General features: G+C 38.2%; 1 protein-coding gene across 2 annotated transcripts; it reads left to right on the top strand.

Moving 5' to 3' along the window:
* Positions 1-4,996: 4,996 nt before the first annotated feature.
* Positions 4,997-17,647, top strand: LOC131191670 (protein ABHD14A-like). Of its 2 annotated transcripts, XM_058170051.1 has the most exons (6): positions 4,997-5,661; positions 9,256-9,316; positions 9,863-10,102; positions 11,523-11,638; positions 14,006-14,241; positions 16,499-17,647. In XM_058170051.1, the coding sequence occupies exons 1-6, from the start codon at positions 5,148-5,150 to the stop codon at positions 16,679-16,681; spliced, it is 1,350 nt and encodes a 449-aa protein (XP_058026034.1). In that variant the 5' UTR covers positions 4,997-5,147; the 3' UTR covers positions 16,682-17,647. The 2 variants fall into 2 exon arrangements, with proteins under 2 accessions (XP_058026034.1, XP_058026033.1); XM_058170050.1 differs by lacking the exon at positions 9,256-9,316 and having other exon boundaries at positions 5,523-6,833; positions 9,832-10,102.
* The last annotated feature ends 913 nt before the right edge of the window (positions 17,648-18,560 follow it).

Raw genomic sequence — 18,560 nt, 5'->3', positions numbered from 1 at the left:
AAAGCGTTCCGTGTGCCTTTGGCGTTTAGTCATGCCGGCCACATGACCATGGAGACGTCAACGGTCAGCGCTGACTCTTCGGCTTTGAAACGGAGATGAGCACTGCCCCCTAGAGTCAGGAACGACTAGCACACATGTGCGAGGTGAACCTTTACCTTTAAATAAAGAGAAAATGTCTACGGAGATTCTCAGTCATCCAGATCATGGTTGTCCCACAGGTGCTTTTTCCAGAGGCAACTAGACTTTCTGGTTTTTCTTTGAAGACCTTTCGCTTCTCCTCCAAGAAGCTTCTTGGGAGCTCTGAGCTGAAGAAGCTTCTTTTTTTTTTTTTTTTTTATAAAAAAGTTTTATTTTTACAATCTTATCAAATAATTCATCCAATGTACAGTTATATACAATTAGTCGGGCCTGCCCAGTCACCACCCCCCTTTTTAACCTTCTTCCCTCTTCTACCTTCTTTTACTTTCCAAACCTTCCTCTCCTTCTCTTATCTACCTCCTCTCCTCCCTCCACCCTCCACTCTTCTTCCTCTTCTACCCCTCTTCCTTCCTCTTCTCCTCTTTCCTACCTCCTACTCTCTCTTTTTTCCCTCCCCACCGTTCTAAAATGGCAACTGGTCAGACCCGACCCTACATTAATTATATTTATACATCTTCAATAATCCCTGTACATTAACCATCACTCCATCACTAACCTCAACCCCCAATTCCTTCCCCTTTACCCCCCATCCCCCACCCCGACTTCCCAGAACAAAATGCAGGGTATCAAAACTAACAATCATAATCTAAAATAATTCCTAAATTATAATCTCTAGTCTCTCCACGCTTATTCACACTCTCAATTCCCCTCTCCTTCAAAAATATATCTAATACAAATTATTCCTAAATTTACTCATATGCTATTTGATATTTTTTTATCTGATACTTATTTTGAATATAATCAATCCACATTTTCCATTCTAAAATATATTTTTCTTGTGTATAGTCTTTCAAGTAAGCAGAAATTTTTGCCATTTCTGCCAGATTTGATACTTTAAGAGTCCATTCTTCAATTGTAGGTAATTCTTCTTTCTTCCAATATTGAGCAATCAAAAGTCTTGCGGCTGTTATTAAGTTCAGAATCAATTTAGTCTCTATAGCTGTACAATCCATAATTATTCCTAGTAAAAGAACTGCGGGTAAACTTAATCTTCTTTTCAAAATATTCTGCATGATCCACCATACTTTAATCCAAAATGCTTTAACTTTTTTGCAAGTCCACCATATATGATAATAAGTAGCATCTTCACAATCACATCTCCAGCATTTAGCCTGTACATTAGGATACATACATGACAATTTTTGGGGGTCTAAATGCCATCTATAAAACATCTTATAAAAATTTTCTCTCATATTTTGCGCTTGTGTAAATTTAACATTCCTCACCCAAATTCTTTCCCAAGTTTCCAACATTATTGGTTGCTGAAAATTTTGTGCCCACTTAATCATACAATCCTTAACCAAATCAGTCTCTGAATCTATTTCTACTAATACATTATACAACCTCTTAATATGCTGTTGACCTTGATCTCTCATTTGTTTTAACAAATTATCCTCAATTTGCTTAACACCTATTTTTTGATCTAATTTCCATCTAGCTTGTAGTTGTCCATATTGGAACCATGTATAATTTTTCCCTTCTTCCCCCATCTTTTCTCTAGATTTTAATTGTAACTCCCCCTTTTCCATACAAAGAAGTTCTTTATAAGTAACTACCTCCATCTTTTGATATATATTTATATTTTCTATCATGTGTCTCGGGTTTGCCCATATTGGAATCTTTCCATCTAATTTGTATTGATATTTCCTCCAAACCCTCAATAATGCATTTCTAATTATATTATTTTTAAATATTTTATCAACTTTCTTATCATATAATAAATAGGCATGCCACCCATATAACAAACCATAACCTTCTATATTCAGAACTCTTTCCTCAGTTAAATTAATCCAATCAGTAATTAATGATAAAACAACTGCTTCATAATACAATTTTAAATTAGGCATTTTAAGTGCCCCCTTTCCTTATATCCTGCATTACTTTTAATTTTATTCTTGGTTTTTTGCCCATCCATACAAATTTACTAATCCCTATTTGCCATTCCTGTAATTTAATATCATTCTTAAACACCGGTATCATTTGAAACAAAAACAAAAACCTGGGCAAAACATTCATTTTTATAGCCGCTATTCTTCCCAGCAAAGATAGTTGTAACTTCTTCCAACTCTCCATTTCTTTCCATACCTTCTGCCACAATACCTCATAATTATTTTTGTATAATTTAACATTTGAAGCTGTAATATATATTCCTAAATATTTAACCTTTTAACGATTTCAAAACCTGAAGTTCTTTCTAACTCTTTTGTTGTATATTCATATTTTTAGTTATCATCTTTGTCTTTTGCTGATTCACCTTAAATCCAGATACTTTACCATACTGACCAATTATATCTTTTAAACCAGTTACTGAGTATATTGGTTGAGATACAGTAACAACCAGGTCATCTGCAAAAGCTCTTAATCTATAATCTTGATGTTTAACTCTAATTCCCTTTATTCGATCGGAACCACGTATGTTATTCAGAAGAATTTCTAAAGTTAAAATAAAAGTAATGGGGACAAGGGACATCCCTGTCTCGTCCCTTTCTCAATTTTAAAAGTTTCTGTTAACCCACCATTTACTATTATTTGTGCTGTTTGCTTCTGATATATTGCTTTAATTGCACGAATAAAATAATCCCCAAATTGCATTTTTTCTATTACTTTAAACAAAACTGCCAATCCAATCTATCAAAAGCTTTTCAGCATCCAAAAAGGAATGCCGCTGATACTTGGTTGTTTCGTTCCAAATATTCAAGTAAATTCGATTTGCCTCACATTATATCTCATCTGCCTACCCTTAATAAATCCTGACTGATCATTATGAATTATTTGATTCATCACTGGCATTAATCTATTAGCCAATATCTTGGTAAATATCTTGTAATCAGTATTTAAAAGTGATATAGGCCTATAATTCTCTGCTTTAATACCATCTCGATCTTCCTTCGGTATTAACGAAATAAAGGCTGTCCTCCATGAAGGGGGAACATCTCCTCCCATTTGAATTTTATTAAATAACTCTTTAAGTGGTTCAACCATCTCATTTTGTAAATTTTATAATAAACAGCTGTTAAACCATCTGTTCCTGGTGCTTTACCGATTTTAAGTTGTTTAATTGCTAAGAAAATTTCCTCTGAAGTAATTAATTGATTCAATTCTTCTCTTTGATTTTCTGTAAGCTCACAAATATTTTGTTGTTGTAAATATCTTTCTATCTCTGTATCATCAACCATATCCCTAGAATATAACTTACTATAATACTCTAAAATGCTTTTTTAATCAAGTTCTTTTGATAAACTTCCTTACCCCTATATTCTATTTTATCAATCGTTCGTGATTTCTGTTTTTTCCTTATTAAATAGGCAAGCCATCTTCCTGGCTTATTGGCATTATTAAACGTATTATGTTTTACATATTGTAAATTAATTGCTACTTGATCTGCCATCAACATATTAAACTGACCTCTCAATATATTTATTGATTCTTTTATTTTACTATTTCCTGGGCTATTTATCAATAATTGTTCTTTCTTTTAATTTCCTCTTCCAGTTCCTTTTCTTTTCTGCAATTTATTTTTGTATTTAATATTCATTTGTATAAGATTTCCTCTCATATAAGCCTTACTGGAGTCCCAAATCATCTCTATAGATGTCTCTTTTTTCATATTCATAATAAAAATTCTTTCATTTGTTTTTACATTCATTTACATTTTGTTCATATTTAAACAAATTCTCATTCAACCTCCATGATCTCCTAGCCTCCTTTTCCGATCAAATTCAATCCAAACTGGACTATGATCAGATAAAGTTCTTGAACAAATCTTAGTCTTCTTCACTCTAGAATACAAATCATTAGTAATCAAAATAAAATCAATCCTCGAAAATGATTGGTGCCTATCAGAAAAGAAGGTAAAATCCTCTCTTCTGTATTATGTTCTCTCCAAATATCTCTTAATTCCAAGTCCTCCATCATATCAAAAAGCCTTTGGTAATTTACCGGCTTGATATCTTCCTTAAGCTTTTTTTGTCTTTTTGAGTATCCAACACACCATTCCAATCACCCATTAATATATATGATTTATAATCCCAAAATACTATTCTTTTATGTAAAAACTTGAAAAAAATTTCTTGTTGTTGATTTGGAGCATAAACTCCTATTAATAATGTCTTCTTTCCCTCCAACAAGAGTTCAATAGCAATGTATCTTCCTTGCTTATCCACCTCAATTAATTTTGCTGATATATCCTTCTTTATATATATAACTAAACCATTTTTTTTCTCCAAAGAGGAGGCAACAAAATGTACTCCCAGTTTTGAATTTATCAAATATTTCTGGTCTAAAGATCTAATATGTGTTTCTTGTAAACAAGTAATGTCATTTTTAAATTGTTTCAAATAGTGAATGAGCTGAAGAAGCTTCTTGGATGAGAAGCGAAACGACTTCAAAGAAAACCCAGAAAGCCCAGTTGCCTCTGGAAAAAGCACATTTGGGGTCTCGCCCCTGTAGTTTAAATAAAATGCCCTGAATTTTCCTCGCCTCAAACGAGAACGCTCTCTAAACCAGGCGACAGACCCTTTCGGAGGAGGCGCGAAGGCTCAGAGAAAGACACAAGGACCACCCCCGCCTCGGACAGACCCTCCCCTTCCCACTTCAGCCGCGCCTCCCAACCCTTGGCGGGCGGCAGGGCTCCCCTTGGCCGCTAGATGGGGCCCGGCGCGTGGAGGCGGGGAGCCGGGCCGGCGGGTCGCGGAGGAAAAGAGTTGGCGTCACCAGCTCGCGCAGCGCCCGCTCGTGGGAGGGAAAGAGCGCGAGAGAGAAGACGCCGCGGCTGCGAAGCGCAGGTAACGTCGGCCGGCCGGCTGGCTGGCCTGCCCCGCGGAGGGAGGAGCGTTTTGTCCCCGCGGCGTCTGGTTTGGCTCGCAGGGTGCATGACCGGCGGCTGACAAAGGCCCTCCCGCGTTGGGCGGGCCGGGGAAGAGACACCTGGGGCGGGTGGCTGTCGGCCTATGCGCGCCCTTCCCTCCGGACCAGGGCCCGGGGAGGGATTCGCCGAGGGATCGCAAAAAAAAAAAAAAAAAAAGGATTTGCGGGAGTCTCTTCTCAGCCTTCGGAAGTTTTCGTTGCAGAGATTAAAAAGCTCGGTTGCTTTTTTAGTGCGCGCGTGTTGCATGTCAAGTCTTTTTGCAAGAAGCGCGCGGTCGAAGGGGGGAAAAAAAACCAGCCTGCGATTTTTGTGTCTGCGTGTGTGCGGTTCCCCTGGAAGCCGAGGCTGGCTCCCCTCTCATGCAGAACGGGTTGCCTTCCTCCAGTTCCCAAGGCGAAAGGGTTTTGGATTGTTTTTTTTTTTTTTGCATGGATGGCCTGTGGGCCGGGATGCCGGGCGTGGGAGTAGAACGGGAGCCGGACAGGTGCTTGGAAATGGGAGGAGAGAAATTAAAGAGGTTGACGCGCCTTTGGGGGCGAAGGGCTCTTCTTGGAAGTGCCTAAAACATCGGAGGCTGGAATTGAAAGACTTGCTGGGTCAGTGTAAGAAGTCTATGGGGAGTAGAGTGGGAGAAGATGGGTGTCGAATGTGAAACTCTTGCTTGCTCTCATAGGCCTTTGAGAATTTGTAAGCGTCTAGTGAGGTTTATATTTTCCCACCCCATTAAACAATGCCTTTCTCTCACCTTTACATGCCAGTGAAACTGCTTGAATAGAAACAGGGTTTGTATGAGTAGGTGTGCACAGTCTGAGGTTAAAAAAAAATTACCTGGTAAACAAGGGTGTGTCCTATACTTAAACCAAGCAAAGGCAGCGGAAAGCTTCAGCTTGTCTCAGCAGGAATGGTGCCGCTTCTGCTATTTTCCACATAACGATGTTTCGTCTGTTCTGAGCTGGAATTAGCTAATGGCTCCAAAGAATCCAAAAAGGAAGTAGAACAAGGGTTATGATGGATCTTAGAAGAATTCAGGATGCACACTTCTCTCCTCATGTGGCAAATTCAGTTCAGGAGCTGTTGGAGCAAATAATATCGGAACGCGATGCCTTACGCCAAGCCCTGGCATCTCTCTCTGCTGGTTTAACAAAGCTTGAGAAATGCCAGGAAGATACAGATTGCCGCGTGGGAGCCCTGGAAGCAAAGGTGGTATCTACTCAAGGCTGCGTTGTCAAACATGCTACGTTAATGAAGGAGCTGGCAGTAGGAAAGTTGGTGGCTGACTACAAGCTGGAGTCACTAGAAAACAAATTGCGAGCTCGGAACTTGAGGGTCACAGGTATACCAGCAGCCATTGGAAATGTGAACCTTATCCCGTTCATAGAAAATCTGTTACCAGCTGCCTTAGATTTAAATGGCAAACAGGTTCCTGTCTGTATAGAAAGTGCTTACCGTCTCCCAGCAAATAATGCCCAGGTGGGTAACGGTAGTACTGTACTAATCACTCTTTCTGATTTGCGGCATCGGGAGAAAATACTGAAGACATCCTGTACAACAAACTTCCATGGACACAAGGTATCCTTCTTTCCCGATCTCAGCCCACTCACATATGCCCGACGGAAACGTTTTGTGGCTCTCAAGCAACAGTTCCTGAAGGAAGGAGTTCAGGCCTACGTATTGTACCCTGCAAAGTTAAAGGTTCTGTACCAGGGGAAAATGTACATCTTCAAGGACATTCAGTCTGCAGTTCACCTACTGGATGAAATCCAAAAAGGTAGTTGGTAAATGGAGAAAAATTAGTACAGATTTGAGAAGAAAGCTTTGCTCCTTTGGGGTATAATATTGACAAGATTACTTTAGAAATTTTGACTGTTATTTTGAAGTAAGGATAATGAATACCATTAGTAACAGATTCAGTGGAATGAAATCTAGTTTAGGTGTGCCATGATACGCAGGCATGCAAACCAAACCTTCACTTCAAGACAGTGATATGCTGAGACACTGGGGAAGGCTTGGAAGGCCTTCATCTTCCTCATCACACATTGCATATGTCTGAATAGGTAAATCTGAATATATGACTTAGGGTCTTCACCTGAGTCTATTTAATGAAATAGAGGTATCTTGGTTCCTTTTGAGTTTGCTTCTTCTGTGATTCTTTTATCTCCTACTAGTAAGCATAAAAGGTTGAGAGGTATTTTTATACTCATTTGCAAGATTCTGCTATTGATATAGAGGTGAAAAGGGTGCTTCCAACCCTTGTAATCAAGTAGAAAAGTACATCATTTACAAGAGGGCTTTTTCATTGAGTACGCAACTTCTACCATATTTATAAAGGATTTTGAAATGGCATGCTAGCAAGAGATTTGTTTGTATTACTGTGTTTTCAAGCATACAGAACTCTTTAGAAGCATATATCCTATAGTGCTAGAAAATAATGGACTGATGTTTTTTCTTCGCATACGTGCTCAATTTTGCCTGCAGATGGGCTTTGCCTAAAATTGATTTTGTGAAATATTTACCAGGTTTGTACATAATAAACATAGCAATTAGTTTGCTCTGATTTTAAAAAATACATTTTCCTCACTACCGATAATCTCTCCAAATATATATGGCCAATCCTGCAGTATATTTTTCAACATTTAGTACTCAATTCTTATAGGGCACAGCAGGAGGTGCTTTCAGAGGGAGTAGTGCCCATCTTTATAATGGCAACCTCACTTGTGGGATTGGCAAATTCATATTGGACAAGTGACAAAGTCACAAAGCTACATATTCAACTTTTGTATAGATGTAGATCAGTATGTTTAGGACAGGGGTCTCCAACCTTGACAACTTTAAGCCTGGTGGACTTCAACTCCCAGAATTCCCCAGTCAGCAAAGCAAAGCTGGCTGGGGAATTCTGGGAGTTGAAGTCCGCCAGGCTTAAAGTTGCCAAGGTTGGAGACCCCTGGTTTAGGAGATCTGGAAAATAATTCCCAATTGTAGTGATGACTGGATGTCTGATTGCTGTTTACAACTGTCCTGGCTGATTCTAAAAGGGTGGGAGAAGCACTTGGTGCTATTTTAAATAATCTGTGCGACAAGATGATGATTTCTGAAATATTTGAATACAAAACCCCAATTATTGTGAGGTCAGCTAGAAGATGAAGGACCTAAATATTTATCTAAGGCAGTCTCACATATTGGAAACGGAACTATTTTCCTCAAAGGCACAGAAATAGCTGTTCCTTTGTAAGCACTTTTGCATGGATATCTACAATATATGCTGGGTGGAGTATTCTACAGCTTTCCTATCATTTTTGAAAGTGACATTTGCTCTGTTAGTAAAAAAGCTTAATATACTTTTTGTTGGGAAAAGGCCATAGACTCTACTTTTTGTGCATTGAATCTAATTATCTTTTGTGTTTGTCTTACCACATAACCTGGTTAAAGTCTTGATTTGACAAGTTGGACATATCATTAACAAAGATTGAAAAAAACCGCAGCAAAACCTGAGGGTTTAGAAGGAGAGGATGGGCAAATGTTTTGCAAAACCTGGTCTGATGCAGTGTACCAGTATGGGAGACATAGGGTGCATTTTAATTCTGTACTGACTGAGTAAACTTAACAGAATTTTGTTTCAGTGGTAAAATAAAAGGAAAGACAGATCTTTTTGCTCTTCAGTGGGACCTAACAGATAAGTAGTTTAGAAGAAGGAAAGTATAGAAAGTGGGAATCTTCTTTTCTGTGGATATGGGTAGGTCTTAAACTGTAAATGAGACAAGGAGAGAAGTATAGTTGCTGCCTTATATTTAAGATCTATTTCATATTCTTGTACTAAAATTGTTTTCACTGGCATGGATATGCAGAAAGTAAGTATTGGCAATAAATAGTAGAATGCATTTCTTTTTAATTAGCCAGCTGATAAAAGCATCAACCATTATAGAGATGGAGACAGTTTCTACAACTACCTTCTGATTATGAACTGGAATTCTGGGCTTTAGAGGTCATTTGTGCAAGGTGGGTGGGACTATCTTATACCTTCCAAAAGGTTTATAGCTCATACTTAACTTGCTAAGGAGAAAGGTGAGATTTAATATTGGCAGCTGCTATTGCTATTGATTACCTGGAAAAAGAAAGGCAGGTGGGAAAGATGAAATGACACAGGAGGGCTTTTAAAAGTATTTTTATCCTGCCTTTTTCATATACAACTCAAGGCAGCAAACGTACCAAGACTCTTTTCTTCGCCTATTTTCTCCACAATAACCATTCTGTGAGGTGAGTTGGGTTGAGAGAAAGTGACTGGCCCAAAGTCACCCAGCCGGTTTTCCTGTCTAAGATGGAACTAGAAGTCATAGTCTCTTGTGGCCATGACTTTAACCACTATACCAAACTGGTTCTAATTTATAGTTTGTAAATACCCTCTACTTTCTCTATCTTTAAAATTATGTACTTAGTTTTATACTTAGTTCTGTATGCAATTTGATCCCTGCAGTAGCCCTTGGTTGCTGATTAGAATCACCGAGTAATCTTATATGATTATCCCAATCACTCAACCATAAACTTGATTTCTTGTATCAAATAAAGCCATAAATATTTCCCTCCCTTCTCAAAAAAAGCATAATGGTTGAGGAGGAAAGAAAACATGTCAAATCACTTGCTTTCCCATGTTCTTACAGACTACAGGAGTAATCCTGCAGTTTTGTGGTGCGTGGTATTTGTTGGCTCATTGCCTTACCATAGCAAGCTCTCTGATCCTAGTGGATCTTTCTTTTTCTTTCAAATCCTTTCAGAAAAGATGACTATGACTTTGATCCGCAACAGGCTGGCGCTGCTGGTCCTAGGAATCCTTGTCACTTTTGTCCTCTACCTGTTGCTTCCTGCAATCCAGCATGAAAAATTTACTGCTTCAATAGACATCCCTAAACCACGGGCCATGGAGGAAGAGGTGAAGGGTACAGGTGCTGGGAATGTCACCATTGCGACAGGGACAATTTTGCACTCTTCCGTTTTCTTCAGAGAAGCTGTGCTGGTACAAAAAGATGTGGCTTCCTCCACTGAAAGGTAAGTTACCTTCCTGATTTTTGAGGCTTCAAAGAATTAAATTTCCTTCACATAACAAATGACACTCAAGCATCTTATCTATCTAATAGTACACAGAAACATTAGCTTGAGTTTGGGCTGCTGGCAATGATTCTGGTTGGTTTAAAGAGTACCAAAGTATGACAAGTAGTGGCTTATTTAGTTTTTAAAAGTGAATTATTCTCTTGAATGGTTGATTTATTTTGCTTCAGTAAAAGTGGCAGTTTTGGTATTTACTGTATTTCAGTGAATAGGTGATGAAATATATATTTACTGATCTATTTTACTTGGCACTTCCTAGACAGATGTCATATTACTTATTTGATTCATAAGCTGCCCCTATTTGTATGGTCGTGCAGCTTTCAAAAAACCCGATTATTATTCCTAACTAGATCCTGAATCCATAGAGAGAATACATTTTATTTCTTGCAGAGTGCAGAGTAATTGGTAATCCATGGCTGAATCGTGCTTGCTGATGCTGGAATTTTCTTTCTACTGTGCATTTGTTGTGTTAATCTGTGGCTTTTTTAGTGTATAAAATAAGAGACGGAACTATTATTCGGACATTACAGGAAGCCTAAATACATTTTTCTCACCACATTTGCCACAGAGCAATCTCATTTGCTAAGTTTGTAAAAGCATCACTTTTCATCTCTTAAAAAATGACTTTCTCTTAAATAGCAATTATTTACAATTTGGAGCATCATATGTTTTCCCTATTCTAAGAGTGCATACACTTCTATTATTGAGTGATTGTGGTAATTACTCAAGCTGTTTAAGAATATGTTTTCTATCAGATAATCTGGAGTATTTATTTCCTTCTCTATTAGTACCTGTAGCATATAACCTTTTAAAGATTGGAAAATAAATATGGCAAAGATTGCCAAATATATCTGATTTCTTTAATAACATAGCATGTTGTTTTATGAACTTTTTTTCAAGTCTTCAAATTGTTTGAGATTAGTCTTCTTTAACTTGATGGGAATTGGATGCATTGAAATAATCATTACCAGATCTCTGTTGATTGTATTGCAACAAATCTGATGTATTGCAATGTATCCACCAGGCAATATTGTAATAAACAATAGAATATGCATCTGTTTTCCCCAGCTGTATTTATTCATTACATTGCTCATGTAACTCATAGCCAGATAACTTTCCCTAACCATACTTCAGGCAAGTATTATTTTGGTGCTAAAAAATCCCCAAATTCTCTTAATTTTCCTGAAAGATATTTGGATGATGTTTCAAAGTGATAAATTTTTTTCTTTTCCTTTTTTTGAGATTAGTTTAGGGATTTTGTTTTACTATAATATTTTGGGACTTAAGTATTTTTAATACATTACTCATATCAGAATAGTAAAAAAAATATGACATTAGCGGCTGTTCTTTTTCTTAACAGGCTGGCAGTGATCTTTTTGCATGGCCAGTCCTTCACATCCAAGACATGGGAGACTCTAGGAACACTGGCTTTGCTTGCAGAGAATGGCTATCGTGCAGTAGCTATTGATTTGCCTGGTAAGAGTAAACAGTGAATTAATATTTTTTTTACCCATTTTGGCTTTTCAGTTTTGGCTTCATTTTCTCTTGGGCTGATATTCAGTAATAATATATATTTCTGGGGTTAGGGTTAGGCTTTGGCAACTCACTTTGGATAAAGGCAGTGAACCAAAGTAGAGGGATGAGCATTATTTAGTAAATCACTCCCATCTGCATGTTCCATTGGCAGTAATCCCTCTCTCTCTCTCTCCCTGGAGTGAATACCAACAGTTGTAGAGGCCTTTCTAATACCTTTGATCTATTTTCATAACAGGGAGAATGTAGTTTATTATTATTATTATTATTATTATTATTAATAATAATAATAATAATAATAATATTTTAATTTGTATACTGCCCTTCTCCCGAAGGACTCAGGGCGGTGAACAGCCAAATAAAAACAACAATCAAATACACACAATACAGATAAAACAGTAGCTAAAAAACTTAGTCAAATTTGGCCCAAATTTAAAATACATTTGAAATCTTAAAAAACTAATTAAAATTAAAAACATCTAAAAATTCTATGCCAGTCCCGCGCGGAAAAATAGGTACATCTTGAGCTCGCGGCGAAAGGTCCGAAGGTCAGGAAGTTGTCGAAGTCCAGGGGGAAGTTCGTTCCATAGGGTAGGAGCCCCCACAGAGAAGGTCCTTCCCCGCCAGCTGACATTTAATAAGGGGGAAAGGTTCTTGGAATCTGTTAAGTAGAAGGGTGAGCCAGGTTTGTTTGAATGGCATGCCCTGTAAAGATTGTGATCAGCAGCACACTGAAGTTTTCATTGCCAGATATATTTGCCAGATTTATTCCCCTCTTTCAAATACTATTGTATTTTATTGTCTTTGCTGGAAGAAAATGTTTGGATTGTGTTTGTTTAGCATCCTCCTCCCCACCTAGAGTCTCTTTAGCCCCCGTTCCAGAGGTGGGTTTCAGCAGGTTCTGACCAGTTCTGGAGAACCGGTAGTGGAAATTTTGAGTAGTTCAGAGAACCAGTAAATACCACCCGACTGGCCCCACCCCCATCTATTCTCTGCCTCCCGAATCCCAGCTGCTCGGGAGGAAATTGGGATTTTGCAGTAACCTTTCCCTGGAGTGGGTAGGGAATGGAGTTTTTACAGTATCCTTCCCCTGCCACGCCCACCAAGTCACACCCACAGAACCAGTAGTAAACATTTTGAAACCCACCACTGCCCCATTCTAATGAAAAGTCCCTAAAAACCTGGCTCTTCCAGGCTTTGGAAGTAAGGTAGCTTTTGAATCCCTATAGAGTACATTTTGTACAGTGCTTGGCATTTGTGTCTGGCTATGTATGGTGTCTTTGTTTTTTATTCTTTATAATGTAAGCCTCAAGAGTCTCTCTTATTATTATTATTATTTATTAAATTTCTATACCGCCCTTCTCCCGAAGGACTCTCTGGAGTTGGGTAGCCTTAAGTCTAATGAAAAGCATAAATACGAAAACATGAATAGCTTTAAAATTAAAATTAACAGCAATTAAAAAGAAGGTTAAAACCAAAAGCGCAGGGTAGGCTTTTGTCAACCAGCCTAGTGCACCCCCATCGGGGTCCCAAGCCAACCAGCAGAGCCAGGTTTTAAGGCCAGAAGATTGGAAGAGGATCTTACCCCTGGAGGCAAGATGTTCCAAAGGGCAGAATTATAATTATCATTTTGGAGATGTGGCAGGGCTAGTTTATAAAAGTTCAGCTTGCATTATCAGTGATTTATATTTTAGAAGGATTTCTAATGGCTGGTGCTATAGGGTGAGGGAAATTGCTTAACTAGTCAAAAGAAAGCCCGAAGTAAAGTTAGGCTGGTATAACTGCATAACCATGTTGTTTTTCTCTTTGAGAATACTTTGACCTCTGCACAAACTCAGTGCTGTATTTTATAGCATATTTCAGTCTCACAGGTGTGAGTTGTATAGTTTATTTATGCTTGAAATAAATAATGCTACTTTGGAAGGACATAAATTTGCCACAGCTTCTCTTAAATTGTATTTGACTAGAGGATCAGAAAGAAGAGCCAAATTTTCCCTTGAAAGTTGGAGGACAATGGTACATTGCTGATTATGACAGCCTTCCTGAGCCTGGTACCCTCCAGAACTGTGGTCTGAGAAATTCTAGGAGCTGTGATTTCAGCATATCTGGAGGGAGGTTTTTTTAAAAAAAGGTAGTTCCTCTATAAAGATCAGAATGATATGAATTAGAACAATACATGTGTTGATTTCTAGATTTGGTATCAATGATTAAAGCTATTAGAATTGTTTTAATGATTCTCATTGTTTGCTTAAAATTATTGTCCAATTCTACTTATTTTAGTCATTCCAATTTTTGTTTGTTTCTGAACAGGTTACGGGAGCTCCCCACGTTCAACCTCCGTCGGGACTGCAAAAGGCCGCGTTTCCTTTCTGGAGCAAGTCTTCAAGGAGCTAGGCCTTCAGAAGCCCATTTTGATAAGCTCGTCTATGAGTGGCCGATATTCCATTCCATTTCTCTTTTCTAGTGGAGAACAGCTGAAGGGCTTTGTGTCTATTGCACCAGTGGGTACAAAAGATTTTACAGCTCAACAATATCAGCAGGTCGAGGTAAGAGATCAATGGACTGGAAAAGCTAATTATACTTATTTGCATGGAAGACATCTCTCTTCCCAAAGCAGAAAAAAAAGTCTCTTGGTGAATCTAAGTGGAACCTCCAGTTTAAAGACAAATGATTTCAGAAAAATACATATATTCATTCCAAGCAAATACAATTCATTTGATTTAATATTAGCTTTTAATTCCATTAAATTAGTATGGTTATTTTCCATAAATTTAACCCTTCTTTCTTAACATCCCAAGGAAATAGTCACTCTTCGGTATTAACCTTCGGGGCTGTGTAAGTTACAGATGTTTTGCAGCAACATGTGTCTCCCTGGGAATGCAGACAGTACAGACCCTGGTCTAGAGTTTATTAAGAAAAGATGTTTTAAATTTTCCTTGCAATTTTAGTAAGGAAGTGGAAAAGTGGGGATGAATGGAACCTTTCAAAGACACATAGCGGGTGTAGAATCTGATGTCTGGCATAGAGGACTTTTTATATAAACCCATAAGGCCCCATAATATAGATGTCTTACGTATGTTGAAATGCAGAAATAGGAAAGAGAGACAGAACTTGGAGAAAGTTACATAGACAGTGATGCCAGGAAGGACAATCTCTCTAGTTTTATATGCCTGAAAGAAGCTGAAGGGAAGAAGTTCTACTGTGTAGATATTAGGTAGTATAATCATTGTGTCGGTACGGTATAGACCAGTCTTTCCCAAACTTTATAGCCTGGAGAAAACCTTGAAGTAATTTCAGGCCTCAGAGAACTTGTGCATAAAAATAGTAAAAAACAAAACAAAACACAAGAACATCACAATACAATTTACTTCTAACCCACTCAATCCTCATTTTACACTGTTCACAACAACAGCAAAGCAGCAGGCCAGCAGCTAAGTTGCAGAATGTAAAATTTCCTTTCCGGTGAGTGCCAGCACTGCACAAAATATGTAAAAACACCCCCCCCTTTCCCCCCCCCCCAATTGATCACCTCTTACGGAACCCCACTTAAGGCTGTTGTAGACACTTGCTGGGTTTGTAATTCTCCTTATGACAGATATAGCAAGTATGTGTTAATGGTCCACGTAGGATTGCAGTACTTCAAATATCATTTCATCACCAATCCCTACCATTTATTTCTTTTTATTCCTGCCATGGCACCTCCCCTGTGGAGCATCATGCCTCCTGAGATTAGATTGTACCTGTCACTGTTTGCCTTTTGTAAGATCTTGAAAACTTGCCTTTGTGCTTGAGCATAGGCTAGAGTTTATCTCCTGGTTGTATGGATGATAGGTTAGACTGTGCCTGACTGCTATCAGTTTTTATTTTTATTTATTTATTTATTTTATATTTTATTTGCATTTATATCCCGCCCTTCTCCAAAGACTCAGGGCGGCTTACACTATGTCAGGCAATAGTCTTCATCCATTTTGTATACTATATACAAAGTCAACTTATTGCCCCCCAACAATCTGGGTCCTCATTTTACCTACCTTATAAAGTATGGAAGGCTGAGTCAACCTTGGGCCTGGTGGGACTTTTGTTTTCTATTTCTCATTTTTTTCTTTACTGTAAGCTGCTTACAGTGTAAAAGATGGGCAACTATATGCATTGAGAAAATAAATAAAATACACATTTCCATAACAATATCCTTTGAAGCTCCTGATGTTCTGTCCCTTGATTTGAGTAGCCAAGAGCAACTGGTCGAAGGGCCCATAGTAATTGAAGATCCCACCCTCTAGAATTGATAGAATTATTATCTGCTGTATTAATGTCAGTCTTGGGAGTACTGCAGACAAGAAGTCTGTAGACTGTAGTTACTAGCTCTAACTTTCATTGTAAGGTTACATTAACAGAATCTTGAGAGTCTGAAAGTACGGTACATTTCTCCCCACCTCCCTTTGCCAGTCTAAGAAAGTAAGGAAGGTTTCTTCTGAGATGTTCGCCACACCCTCATTTCTTCTGTGGACCATTGGTACAAATAGCAGTGATACCACTGCCATTGGGTAGTCTGCAACTCTTGCTCCTGTCTCACAAGGTCATTCCCATATAGTAGACCAGTATCCAGATTCTGATCACTGTCTCAAGTGCAACCTTTGGAAAGGGCATCCAGATATGTTATGCTGATGTATTTCACAGGGCCTTTTCGCAAGTTTCATGGAAGAGAATGGTAATTGTTTAGCAGTAGTTGGGAAGTGATCTTAGTGTTTATTTACATAATTCTTGTGGACCATTGCTCATTTATTTATGTTTTAATATTTTTAGATACCAACATTGATACTTTATGGACAGCGTGATACTGACCTGGGTATACAGTCTCTGCAAAGTCTTCAGCAGATTCCCAGATCCAGAGTTGTCATGTTGTTGGGAGCTGGCCATGCCTGCTATCTTGATAAGCCTCAGGAGTTCCACAAAGCACTGCTGAGCTTCCTCGGTGAATTAAAATGACTGTGGTATCCATTCTCACTTGCTCTGCTGAATCCCATTTTCCTTTTCCCAGGGAAAAAGTAAAGACTGAATGTCTGTTATGTAACCTGGATGATGTGCATATAAATCTGGTTCTTTATACTTCAAGGGCTATAGAGTTTTCTGACTGTTGATAGAAGAATTTATCTCTACTTTTTTGTGGGGTTACTTCTTTTACAAGTGCTCAAGGTATAATTGCCAGAATCCTACAAACTGGCAGAAGTATTGGATCAAGGACATACAGAGCAGGGTAGCATTTTCACAACATGTTTGTGAAAAGACTGAAGAACTTGATCTGCACATCACTATTCAATTTTCATTTGTTTTAAGAGTGGATGTCTCCAGAGAAAGGTACAACATCAACTCCAATATCTTATTTCAGGAACCTGGGCCACAGATATTACACCAAGATTGATATTTTGCTTTTCATTAACCACAATCTACTACTTTTAGTGTGCATACTTCTGTTTTGAGGGTGTTTTATTGTACTTTTTATCTTAATTCTACAGTTGTGGTTTGGAGGGTCTGCTTCAGTTTTTTTCAGCAGGGGAAGGAGACAAAATTGATGTGCTTGTCCTTGCTAGGAGTAAGTAATATTTGAAATTGCCCAAGAGACACTTGGGAAATTTGAAGAAAAACTTTGGAAAAGAAATGACACATTTTGAAGTATGTTTTTTCCTTTAACCTTGATGACCACTGTAATCTGTTGGTTGCTCAGCTGTAACATGTTGACTCTCTGTGAATGAAGTATTTAGTTAGAATTTGTCATCCAGACTCTCACCTGAGCAGGAAAATATGGAAGAAAATAAGGAGAATGAGTCGACCTTTTGAAGAAGCATAGTCCACATGTTAGGAGATGGATAATTTCTCCTACTCATTAGGTCATACGTTATCTATTTTGAGTGTTGCAAACTGTTTAAGGGTTATAATAAATTGTTTATACTGGTATTTGGTGTATGTGTCTATGTGCAAATATACAATGCTGGACAGACTATTCAGAGGCTATTTTCATTGGCAGAGAGTTGGAAGAGGCCATCGCAGCTGAAAACAGCTCACGTGGGCTGCGCACAGCCCTTCCGAGCTCCGTTTTTGCTGGCAGAGGGTTCCAGGAGGCTGTTGCAACCAAAAACGGCACTCAGGAGCCCATTTTCACTGGCAGAGCACTCAGGCCACCACAGATGCCTAACACGACTGACATCAAGCTGGCCACGCCCATCCTGGCCCCATGCACTTGCCCCCCACCCCACCCCCGAGGTCAAACACAACCCTGATGTGGCCCTCAGTGAAATTGAGATTGACACCCCTGCCTTATGGAATAAGATTCTATTTTGTTAGATATTTTAATTATAATCTATTACAAGAATTATGCCCATGATTACCTATCTCCCTATAATCTAATTTTTTTAAAATTTTCCAAACAGGTTTTCCAACTTCAATGCACAGACTCCTAGTCTGAGTTTTCACCCAATTACTAAATTCTCTCTAAATATGTTCAAGTGAGTTTCTTTATATATTCTGTTCCAGACTGAATTACCAGGGTATTTTCAACCATCAGTTGAATAAGAAAAGCTGATAATTCATTTTCTTCCATGATAAATGAAGCTAAGAAGTTCTGTTTTCTTGTGCTCTCAAAACAGAGTTATGAATTTATTAGAAGAGAAAACTTTTTTCTGAACAATTCTGGTATTCAGAAATTTCTAAGCAATGATATTTAAGAGGTTTGAGCGTTTTGTAGCTTATCTTGATGAGTGATAGTTTTAGAAAGTTTGTAAAATGTAAATGTAAATGTATATTTCTTCTAGCTACCTTTTGAAACTAATGCTAGAGTGAAGCTACCTGATACATTCTATTGCTTTTGTAG

The sequence above is a fragment of the Ahaetulla prasina genome, chromosome 2 (genome assembly GCF_028640845.1).
Source record: "Ahaetulla prasina isolate Xishuangbanna chromosome 2, ASM2864084v1, whole genome shotgun sequence".
In the NCBI taxonomy this organism is placed as follows: domain Eukaryota; kingdom Metazoa; phylum Chordata; class Lepidosauria; order Squamata; family Colubridae; genus Ahaetulla; species Ahaetulla prasina.
This window is presented reverse-complemented; position numbering and strand designations above follow the sequence as displayed.

Excerpts from the sequence above, each read along its gene's own strand:
- LOC131191670 (XM_058170050.1), top strand. The coding sequence starts at position 6,071 with ATGATGGATCTTAGAAGAATTCAGGATGCACACTTCTCTCCTCATGTG. Across the intron at positions 6,834-9,831 it reads ACTGGATGAAATCCAAAAAG|AAAAGATGACTATGACTTTG; the intron begins GTAGTTGGTAAA and ends AAATCCTTTCAG. Across the intron at positions 10,103-11,522 it reads GTGGCTTCCTCCACTGAAAG|GCTGGCAGTGATCTTTTTGC; the intron begins GTAAGTTACCTT and ends TTTTCTTAACAG.